The 12119-nt window shown below is 35.3% G+C and overlaps 1 protein-coding gene across 1 annotated transcript in view; it reads left to right on the forward strand.

The window, feature by feature from the left end:
* The window catches only part of ITGA1 (integrin subunit alpha 1), a 167671-nt gene extending 161680 nt beyond the window's left edge, over positions 1-5991 (forward strand). The window contains exon 29 of the mRNA XM_025387226.1: positions 1935-5991. Within this exon, the coding sequence (XP_025243011.1) occupies positions 1935-1979 (45 nt within the window). The 3' untranslated portion in view covers positions 1980-5991. The remainder of the gene's footprint in view (positions 1-1934) is intronic.
* The last annotated feature ends 6128 nt before the right edge of the window (positions 5992-12119 follow it).

The following is a 12119-nucleotide window of genomic DNA, read 5'->3' on the forward strand; positions in this document are numbered from 1 at the left end:
GCCATAGGGTTTTGAACAAGGGATCATGAAATAAACACAGGAAGAAAAAAAGGAAAGCCAGCGCTACAAAGAAAGTGTTGGGGCTGAAAGCAAACTGTTTGTTTCAGATTTGGGCTAGGATTGGCCCAGTCCACCTTGAAGCTATAAACTATATTCTCTTAATCTCCACTCTTTGTCACTTAAATTCTCTTAAAAACCCATGTTAATTGGTTGGGTGGAATGCTTAGATAACCGAAGTTATTTTAAAATAGAACATTTAATGTGTAGAAGCCAAGGAGTGTTGTAAAAAAGCAAAAAGATCTGTGAGAGATCAGTAGCAAAGCAGAACGAAAAGGAGAAAAAGTCTTAGAATCCATCACCTGCTTTTGTGAAGCCTTGTGTGTTTATTTTTGACTCAGGACATGCAGGCACCAGTTGAGAAGCCTAATGGTTTGTGAATCTGGAACTTTAACAGTTGGCTCATATAAAAAAGCCTGAGACATGTAGGAGAGCTGGCATTTGGGGAAGACAAACTTATTGTTTTCATGTGTATTTGTTCTGTTACCACCTTTTCTTCATCTACCACCACCTAGATGATGGCATCATAGAAGACATAAGCCCTGAATAAAAATTTTCTAACCTAAAAGTGCATATTTTTGAGGGTTTATCCCCTCTCAGCCCTCAGTTGCTTAATAATTATTTTATAAATACATCGTTCCCTAGCATAATTTGCCATAATTTTGTGATTAAAATGATATAGAGGTACCACACTTTCAAAGAATTAACTCCTTGCCTTTGCTCGATCTATTATAGCTCTCTCTCAAATTTAAAAAATATGTACAAATTTGAAAAAACACTTATCTATGACCCTTAATTTTTTTTTTAAATAAGCATTTTAGGTTAGATAATTGTAAAGATCCCTTCTATCCCCTATACTTAGTTTTGTTATTCTATAGAATGGGAAACAATTGCAACACTTAGAACATTTTATGATGCCCCAAATTGCAAAGCGTACTGAAATATGGCTCACCATTCACCACAATGTGAAATTTCTCTTATGGCCAATGACTTCATTTTTTATTTCCAAATGACGTAGTGTATTTCAAGAGGCTTTTTATATCAGATCTATATAAGCAGACATCCTGATGCATTTAAAGTTAATACAGACAACTCAGAAATCTCCCTAACGCTGTAGCCATAATATACCTGTCAGATTCACTACCATCTCTAATGACTTCAACCTACAGTCATCGATCATTTGATGGAAATTTCTCTGCCACATCCCTGAAAAAAAAAAAAAAAAAAAAAGATGACGGCAAAGTTGAGACAATGCTAGCTAATTTCAGTTTGTTTGTCACCCAAAATATTTTCCCAGAAACTTTTAATTAGTTCAATATGTATACTATATTTTACTAGGGGTCATGATATATTTAACCAATGAAAATGTTAAAAATGATACAGCGGACCAGCAAGGCGGCTCACACCTGTAATCCCAGCACTTTGGGAGGCCGAGGCGGGCAGATCACGAGGTCAAGAGACAGAGACCATCCTGGCCAACATGGTGAAACCCCGTCTCTACTGAAAATACAAAACTTAGCTGGACATGGTGGCGCATGCCTTTAGTCCCAGCTACTCAGAAGGCTGAGGCAGGAGAATCACTTGAATCCAGGAGGCGGAGGTTGCAGTGGGCAGAGATCACCCCACTGCACTCCATCCTGGCGACAGAGTGAGACTCTTTCTCAAAAGAAAAAAAAAAAAAAAGAAACAGCAATTTAATAAATGTCATTTTTTGACATTGAATATTAATAGGTCAATGAGAAAATATGTCTTAATTATATTAGTTGTGTGTCCAGCATTGCCAATATATTATTAAATTTAATTCTATCCAAAAGGATTAATATTTATTACCTAAATTAAAATAGTTAATTGTGTTATGTTTTGTGTTTTCTCAACAGATTGGATTCTTCAAAAGACCACTGAAAAAGAAAATGGAGAAATGAAACATTTTACAAAAGAAAATAATAACAATTATTCAATAATCTATCCTCAGGTTTGCCTCAAATATGTGACAAGAAATGTATAGTTCATGACATAGTCATATAACTATGTAATCCATCAGGGATCCATTATTTGGAAAATGACAGGTCATGCATTATCCAAAAACAATACCAAAAAGACATAATTTATAAAATGATAAAAAATATTTTACATAATTACTCATTTTTGTTGAGTAAGCAAAATTACAACGTGTTTTTAAAAAATCCTATACAAATATGTTTGTGTATTAAATCACCATCCAAAATATTTAAGGAATACATAAGAAGATTGTTATGATCATGGAAACATCTATTTTCAAAACAATATAAATTAAGCTTTTCCCCTTGATTCCTGTTGGATATCCATGTTCAGCATGACAGTCAGCACTTGTAAATGCCAAGAAAAGAATTACCTGAAAAAGATCATTTCTCCCGATCCAAATGAGAACATTTTCCCTTGGTAGAATCCATATACAATATGGATTGAAAATTAAGTCACAAAGAATACATTTAGCATCTTTGTGTTGGGTTCTATACCTAAAAAGTTTCTTCCCCGCCCCAAGGTGATTGGAAAGTACTGCAATTGAGCTGAAATTTTATCTACGATGGAAAATCAGGATAGACTCATTTAAAAACAAGTATACTAAATGGGTTAAATTAAGCTTTTACAGAACATACTTAATTTTGATATTGAGCTCTAAATGCAAAACTCTTTTATACTGAAAAAACACTTAAAGCAGTTTTGTATGGCATCACAGTGATTTGTCATGAAAAGCCATATGTGGGGGACATGCTAAAATGGCTTCTGAATGAAAAATGACAGCAGAGAAAGATGCCACTGAAATGCTGAAATTATCTTTACTGAGCAGCTTTTGAATGCTAAGGGTTGCAGTATGTGACCCAAAGAAGGAGTTGTCTCCACTTCTTGGTACAGGGTTCATTCAAACCCCCAAGCTGTGAGATTGTGTTTATTCTTAATTTTTTTAAAGGTATTTAATTTCCAACCACATTTCTTATTTTTGTGAAAAGACAATATTCCATTTCAGTATTACATTTTACCAAGAAGTCACTGCTTTTTAAGTGCAGTGCATCAATATTTAAATAAAATCCCAGAAATGTATTTTAAAGAATTTCAGGTTTGAAAACTCGAACCAACAGAAAGATATCACACCTTTGTATGTGCTTCTTTGTTCTTGAAGTAGTCATTATGGTTCATTGGAATCTACTGTAGCATAAGCTCCTAGGTTGCTCCATTTCTTAGGAAAATAGCAATGAATGAATGTATAGTAGCTGCATGTGTGAACTACTGCTGTAAAGTTTGCTGACATTTCTGCAAAAACTCCATTTCTCCACCTGATTTATCAGAACCTGTAACAAGACCAGAACATGTATTTATCCAGAAACTCCTGGGGTCTGCTTTGTTCAAAAAGGAGCAAATCCACAAAGAAATTAAATGTTATAAATTTATTTTTTTCAAACTTAATTTTCAAAGAATTTAGCTGAAGATTCAGAGTCAGCCTACCTCTTGACTCTCCACATCTGCATCTAAGATCCTGAAAGTCAAAGGGATGTGCTTATGGGACGCCAAAGCCATCAGTAGCTGGAAGAAAGAATACTTCTTTTTAGAGGTTTGGTGTCCTCTTGCTAGCCTGTCATTATTCGGAAATACATGCTTTTGGAATTTCCTTCATTTTCGCTATCTCCAGGTTCAGAAATCATACCTTCCACTTATTCTTTATTTGCGCAGTAGAACTCAGGGTTTCTCTTATTCGGAGTTACCATGTTGCACACCCCCAGTGCTCAGCCTGCCCAGAAGCCCTGCTCCGATCTCAGCAAGTTCTTAGTAGTAAAGCTAACAGATACATTGAAATTCATACTCAGCATTTGTGACTACTAGACAAAGCCCATTTACTGAACCATGAGTGTGCACTTTTAAACTAAATTGTTAACTGAAAGGTAAAAAATAGAAATGAGGGCATTTTGAAGTTTTTAGAAAAGAGAGGAAGAGCTGTTGGCCAGATCAGAGATACTTACAAGCCTGGCACAATTTTTAACATAAGTCATTCCTGGCTATTAAGTAAATTATTTCATGAACCAGAAGTCCTGTTTCTCTAATATTAAAATTTTTTGAGGTTTGTTTGTGTGTGTGTGTGTGTGCATGTGCAGACACATGTACACATATAAATTGAATACAAAAATAGCTCGGTAACACCAAAAAACGGAATTTACAGAAAATAAACACAAAAGTTATACTTGCAAGACAAGTTTGATTCATCTGCTTTTCATATAGTTTCATTTTTATTAATATTTAGGTTTAACTTATAGTTCTGCAATTATTTAAAAAACAAGCTCAGAGCATTTGATTTTAAAAAGTCAACAGATGTTTCAAAATAGCTTTGTACAAATGTTATAAAACATATTTAATGATTAAGAAATATACTAGACTCTATCATTTACTTTTAAAACATTTAATTAGAAAATGATATTTAAGACTATTTATAAACTTATTGGCTAAGTTGCCAAAAAATTTTCTTTTTCTCTAACTTTGGTATTCTAAATAATTGATTGTTGCTCCCATTGCAAACTGAACCATGTATGCGCTCTCTTTTCTGACCAAACTACAATGGTATATTGGTAAATTATTTAACAACACACTGTCCAGGAAGGAAAGGAAGTCTCTGATTTGTATCATTTGCCAATTTCCATGGTCTAAATATTCTCTCTTCATTTTCAAACTACCAAAGTGACCCTAATCAGCTTACAAAATTCTTGGAAATGTATCTGCCAGCTCTTACCAACCAGCGTGAGCTGACTTCAGCACACCACTGAGACAGATTACACAATAGATAGATTAGATAGATAGATAGATAGATAGATAGATAGACAGATAGACAGATAGAGACTGATAGAGAATATGTTGTGTCTATATAAATATCCAATGACATACAGTATATTCATATTTTAAATTATGCCAAAAGTACTGATTATATCAAGTCCAGTAGACATAATGCTACACAACACCCATTCTTTAATTTTGATTTCTAAAATTATAACCTTCTTTTGATATTAATAAAATGTTATGAACTTGCAGGAGAAGGAAGGAGTTGAAAGAAGGAAAATACAAAGGGTGATCCACAGTGAAAATCAGACCTACACAGCAGCCACAAAAAAATTGTCTCATTTTCACAAGGAATCCAGAATCCAGTGAGACACATTACAAAAGATGATACTTTGTAAATATTTTTAACTTCTGTGATCAAATTTCAACTTCATTGGTCCAATGTGTCAAGCTATTTTCCTCTGAGCACTAGATTCATGGGCAATTTAATCTCTGAATATTTTCTGTGTCATAAGTGTGCTTGAAAAGAGGCTTGTAGTAAAGAGATACTTTTACAAAATTTGATGCTTCTGCAGCCATAATAATTTTATCTATAAAAGCATATATACATACACTTACATGTAGATATTTACATATGTGGATGTTCTCTTTTCCTTTTATAAAATCAAAGTCTAGGTTCAATTGGAAAATGGAAATAATTACACCAAAAGAAAAAAGTGCCATTGTTGTAATCAATGGAGTAAAGCTGGGGTATAGTAGAGGCTGGGGAAGCCCTGCCCGTGTTCTCTCCAAGGCCACAGCTTGCACACTGTGAATGGTGGCCCTGCTGGCTCCATGGAGTGTGCCTTCACACAGGGGAATGTCCTTGTCCAACACGCTACAATCTACTCCATGGGAACTGACTGTCTTGCTTTTCACCACCAAATTGAGAAACAGGCCCAGAGCCTGTCTCATGTGCCAGGTGCAGTCACATTATTGTTCAAATAAAGTGGCTTCTGACAAATCAGTTTTTCAGAATAGCATCCTATGTACTCTTCATTTCTTCCAACAACTCTCAGGCCCCCTTTTGCCAGTTTTCTCCCCCAGGGGAGATTTTCAAGACTACTAGAGAAAAATCTGTTAATAAAGCATTTGCTCCGAGTTCCAGCTTCAGTGACTCAATCATTTATACAGGATTTCAGCGTTTTGTTCTGCAGTGGTGTTCTAAAGGGTTCACACAGTATAATGGAGGAGGGGCAAAGCAGAATATACTTCCAAGCTGGAACATCTTTAAGACATTTACAAACTGTTATGGGATACTATCAGCAACTGTGCCTGGGGAAGCTAGCAGGATTTAGCTCTTCAATGGCCCTCCAAATGCACCCAACAATCGCCAACCTCACCCATGGAAATCATCTAAAAAATGAAAAGAAGGGCCTTAAAATCCTCACGTGGATGCTGTATTTATAACTAAAATGTACAGTTTAATTCTAAATAGCAGGCTTTTAAATGCAACCAGTTTCAAGGTGAGTCCTTCCAATCAGACTGCTGATTCGACACCATTTTCACACAGAATTTCTGAAACCATCACCAGGTGTTAATTCTGTTAACTGCAGGGAAAGGAAACCCAAGGCACATTACAAAAGGCTAAATGCTGCTGTTTCTAAGTGGAAGCACTGTTGTACAACACTCTTAGGGAGAATAAGAAAAATAGGGTTAAACTGTAACATTGTAATCTGATGAACAAATCAGCATCTTTGATCCTCAGGTTAAAATTTAATCTTAAATTTAGAAATTCAAAGTAACAGCCTTTAACCATTAACCTAGAAGAAAATGTGAAGTAGCGTCTGGAGTCTCTTAAGCCCCAGCCCTGTTGTCCCCTATAGCAGCTGGTACCCAGGAAGTCCAGTTCCTAACTAATGGGAATGGATCCTTTTCCCATTATAAAGGGCCTATGCTCAACCCTTGAACCCACCAACGTTCTTATGCCCCAGGATCTGCACCTTCCATCAGGCACCCAGGAATGCTTCTCGTTGATATTTTAACCGTACCAAAAACTATGTAAGGGTGACTCATCACTCCTAACTTTGGACTCCTTGCTTTGAGATCAGTATTTTCTTTCTCTCTACTTTACGTATACCAAAAGCTTTCCCCAGTAGCTAATGAATTTAGAACTTTATACAAGACTCCCTAGCATTTTCCTCCTCCCACAGGCTGGAGAATTTCAATGCTATGAGACTGGGCAGTAGGAGCCAGAGCCAATTTGTAGGATCTCTCTTCCTTCTGCCTTCCAGTTGCCTTTTCTTCTCAGCAGCACAGTGGGGATGATATGGGGCTTCCTTAGCAAGGTTATTCTCTGCCTTGTGCCCATAGCAGGGTCTTGGGTGGTGGGATGTTATCTTTGTTGGTGAGCAGACGCTCAGAGATACTTTAATTATCTGACACACCATGGAAATCTTGGCAGTCAACTAAGGACCTGTGACACTCATAACTACGATTACATTTGGCTTTAGCATATTTCAGGTAATATCTTTATGGGAAAAGATGAAGTATGGAATTGTAGGAATTCTTTTGCAATAGACTGAGATCCAATGTTTAAATCATTTTATTTCAGTTTGATCTGCGCCCTTAGATTAGGGACAGATTTTTAAAAGTAAATCTTCCAAATGACACCACAATGAAAGCCAACTGTGCTCTTGAAAAATCTCTCTATTGCATTACTTGTCCTCATCCTTGTTTTTTAAGAGGTAGAGAGAGATTAACGGGAAGCAGTGAGCCAACATAATTGTCCCTTTCCTCTACAGAGTAACTGTGCAGAAGGGGGCCACCACACTTAGGACCAGTGCCAGGTGACAATCTTTCTGTCATGCTGCTGCAGCATTTTGCACCTTGAGAGACAGGAAAAAAAATGGTGATGAGGGAGTGGGAGATGATGACTATTTCTCTTTTATGTCTACATCCTTACTCCTCAAAATACTTTAAGCCCACTCAGACCCCATGTACCCTGCCCACAATACTAACACATGTACTTTGCATAAATAAATTGTTGTTTAAATAAGAGCAAAAGTATATTCTGATGTGTAGATTAACCAAGCGAGACTAATTTCGTGGAGTTTAATACACTTTGGATTCAAGTAAAAACAATCACTTAATGCAGCAATATCTCAGACCCTCTTCACTCAAGAACCATTTTATACAAGAGAACTCAACATTTACTGTTTTATTTCTGGTACTGCCTGACATTACTCAGGATGCAAGAGATGCTCTGCATTCCTTATTAGGAAAAATTGGCCTGTAAGGAGAATGGTATACTGTGTATTACTACTGTGAGACTGTAAAATTGTTAATGAACAGTGTAAAGAATTATATTCATTTATTAGCAAAAAAATATTGCATACAAGAACTACTGCCCTGAAACATCCGTCACTCCAATAAACTGTTCTGCCTGATCTAACATAAAGTTATATTTCATTGCTTATTTTTTATTTGCCTCACTAAAATGAATAACTTAAGGGAATGTGCATTTCTACAAGACATTAATTGGATAAACTCGTTAGAAGAAAATGTTTCGATTGCATTCAAGAACAAAGAAGCATAACCTTTGCTGATTCTAGTAATTTATTATATGCTTCATTTAAACCCATTTTGCAAAGAAATCAGGGCAAAGAGCAAAGAGTGAAGGGGGAAAGATGGGTAAGGTAATATTACCAAGAATGATAGCATATTTGGCCTTGTTTATTATGCAAACCAAATGTATTATTTTGTTAATACAGTCATTTAATCTGATATAATTAGAAACAGCTGAGAGAGTAAAAAAGCATTCTGAATGTCCTATGTATGGCATATCCTGTACACTGATTGAAGGTCAAAGCTTTGGTATTTTTGTATAATTCTATCTTATCTGGTGCATCAGCTGTGTATTTTACGTCAAGGTAAATGAGCATCCTGTCTTATATGTTAAATAAAAAAATGACTTTTTCAAAGAAGAATGTGATTGCTGTGATTTGTATGTGTACATATATATTTTTTCCAAAATTAATATGACTTCTTCTGAAGCTACAACCTTTTTTTTTTTTTTTTTTTTTTTTTGACGCTTTGGCAGGTTTTCACTTTAATGCTCAAAAAGCAAAAAGCAAAAAGTAAATTAAGTCTGTCTGTGGTGTTTCCTGTACAAGATTCAGCAATGTGAATAGTTTTTTTGCAAACTTGAAACAAAAACCACAGGATCTATAATACTATATATCTTCTTCTAATGAGCTATTTTAATAATAAATAGTCTTCAGTATAATCATAGATTATACTACATAGGTGAGATTTTAAAAAATCAAGAAATTTAAAAATAGCTATTTTCTTTATTCAATTTATAGTTTATTATATAAAATTACTTAACATATTAGGGCCAGAAGAAAATACAGGAAGAAGTTTTAGTAAAAATAACGCATGGCCATCTTATTTAAAATTTCATCCTGAACTATGCTGTGGGGTGAGCGAGGAACTATTGTTACAGAAGACACAGACTGAATTATGAAGAGGTTATATGTCAGGTTGTCCACCTAAGTTTTGACAGAGCACATTTTCACTGCCCTCTCTTTTCTCCCTTACTGTAAAGTAAGAACTTCTTCTCTCTCTTCACCCCTTATCCAGGAAGAGAATACGGTGGAGTTACTAAGGAAGATCTGGATATATTCACTGGAAAATAAATGGTATAAATCAAGATTTATTATTTGTACATCCAGAGAATAGTATAACATTTACCTTCTTACCTTCGTTTACTCTGATTATAAAAATAATGTGATCCTCATAGGCAGATGTCAAATGGAATATTCATCAAACAGAAGTGATCATGAATTAAGAAGACTGAAGATTATGTCTATTTATTCTTTATAAGAGTGATATTATTTTAATTGCTTAAAAATATGTGAATATTAATTTTAAATGAGGAAAACATTTATTGTAAAAGGGGGATATATTCTAACATGTAGGTAATTTGAAAACCACAAGAAAGAATTTTAAAACAGCCATCTTACCAGTACCAGAAATTACATGCTAAAAATCATAAAGAATATAGTACTCTGTACTTTTAAAAAATATAATAATATATTTCTTAATTTTTCTCTATTAAAAAAGGATGATAGTCACCAAATACTTTCCCTTGCTTTGAAGTTGACAATAAGGAAGAAAATTACCTACTTGCCTCCTTCTCCTTCTGAGCTAATAACCACTATACACATATACATATGCCACACTAGAATTCTCTATAGTCTGCATGGAGAATAATTACTTCTTTACCTACTTCTTCAAGCATAAGTGAGGTGGGGCAAAGAGCAAAGAGTGAAGGGGGAAAGATGGGTAAGGTAATATCACCAAGAATGATAGCATATTTGGCCTTGTTTATTATGTAAACCAAATGTATTATTTTATTAATAATCCCAGAGAAAGAAAGAATTTTTGCCAGAAGTAAAAGACCTGGCATCATTACAAGTATTAGCAAAAAAAAAAAAAAAAGTAAATAAGGAACAGAGGAACACATGAGACAGGAGACATATAGAAAACAAACAGCAATATGGCAAATATAACTCTGACCATATCAATAATTACATTAAAGGTAAATGGCTAAACACTCAAATCAAAAAGCAGAGATCTTCAGACTGATAAAAGAATAAAGTTGATCTATATGCCCTCTAAAAGAGTAATACTTTAGCTTGAAAGGTGCAAGTGGACTGAAAGAAAAGTGATGGAATAAAAATACACAATGCAAATAATAACCATAAGAGAGCTGAAGTGGCTATATTATATCAGACAAAATAAACTTTAAGATGTGTCTAGTTCCAGGCATAGGAAGATTCTAATCTTGTGAGGGAGACAGAGACCCCTGGAAATCTGCTAAGCATGTAGAAATTCTAGATTTTTGTTTGGATTGACTTTGATGTCCTGTAGATTTTCAAGGACCATTGGCACCCGAAATAAAACTCAGATTAAGGAAGAATCCATGGAGTCACCCCACTTTGAAATTTGTCTTAAGTTCACGTGTAGGGGGATCCCTAACCTACACAGATTCTGGTTACCATGGTCTAATTCTTACCCTAATGACAGGAATAATAGAGGAGGCATCATAGTCCATAGGCACCTGGGCTTCCAAGCATTTTACAGATGTATGCAGTTTGGTCATGTGCCAGGTCTCTAGTTTGTACTTCACTGGCAAGTGCTGTCTTGAATTAATAAAAGCAGCATTGAAATATCTGTGGGTTTTGTCTTTAGCTTCCACTTCACTCAGCTATTTTTTTGTTTTTGTAGTATCTTTCAACTGAATGTGTGGCATGAATTCACTTAGATACCACAACTCAGAATGGCATTCCAAAGGCAAAAGTGGAAATGTCTCAACTTGGTAAACAAAAATAGCAACCAGATTCAGCCATCAGACAGTAATTAGTGAAGCTGGAAGCTAGCCAGTCCAAGGACTAACTATCCTTGATAAAACGCCCAGGGCTCTTTAGCTTTGCATGCTCAATCTCTCCTTTTCTGTTTTCTTCCTTCCTTTACTCAGATTTTCTATTCCATTTCACTCAAGTACCATCTGTTATCCCTTTTCACACACTTTTCAGACCCTTCTTTTATTCCTGCCCATTCTGCATACCTCATTGTTAAAAGGCGGGTAATTCTACAAAGATTCCAATTAGTGTATTGTTTGACGGCTGATCAGGTTTTCCACCTTTTAAGATGAATAAATGGTGTAAAGAATGTAGTCTTGTGTTGCCAACATCTTGTCAGAATTTTTTTTGAAGTTTGAATTCACTATTGTCCACTTGAGTTGCCGTTAAGCAGAATATATATCTCTATGTGAATATGTCTGAGCCCCTATGTGAGCAAACACATGAATGAAGATCATATGTTTAGATGGGAAGTCATTTGAATTCTGAAAGTGGCAAGACATGTAAGACAGTAATACAGGGAAAGTAGGTAGTTTTGAATGAAACTGATGGTGACTGGTGAAGTGTCTCAATTTTCAATGGGGAGGGGAAGAAAGGTAAGAGACTAACATTTGTTGTCTGCCTCCCACATGCCAGGCATTGAGCTAGGCAATTTTCCAGCATCACGCCTTTTAATCCCATCAGCAACACTAAATGGTATTATTATTATTATTATTATTATTATTCCTATTATACAGATGATGTAATTGAGACCCAAAGGACCTAAGGAGCTACTTCAAGGCTATAAAGTCAGTAAGTAGTGATGTAGAAATAAAAACCAAGATCTATCTGAGTCCAAATCTATTTCCCCAGGGACAG

Source organism: Theropithecus gelada, chromosome 6 (assembly GCF_003255815.1).
Source record: "Theropithecus gelada isolate Dixy chromosome 6, Tgel_1.0, whole genome shotgun sequence".
Classification (NCBI taxonomy): domain Eukaryota; kingdom Metazoa; phylum Chordata; class Mammalia; order Primates; family Cercopithecidae; genus Theropithecus; species Theropithecus gelada.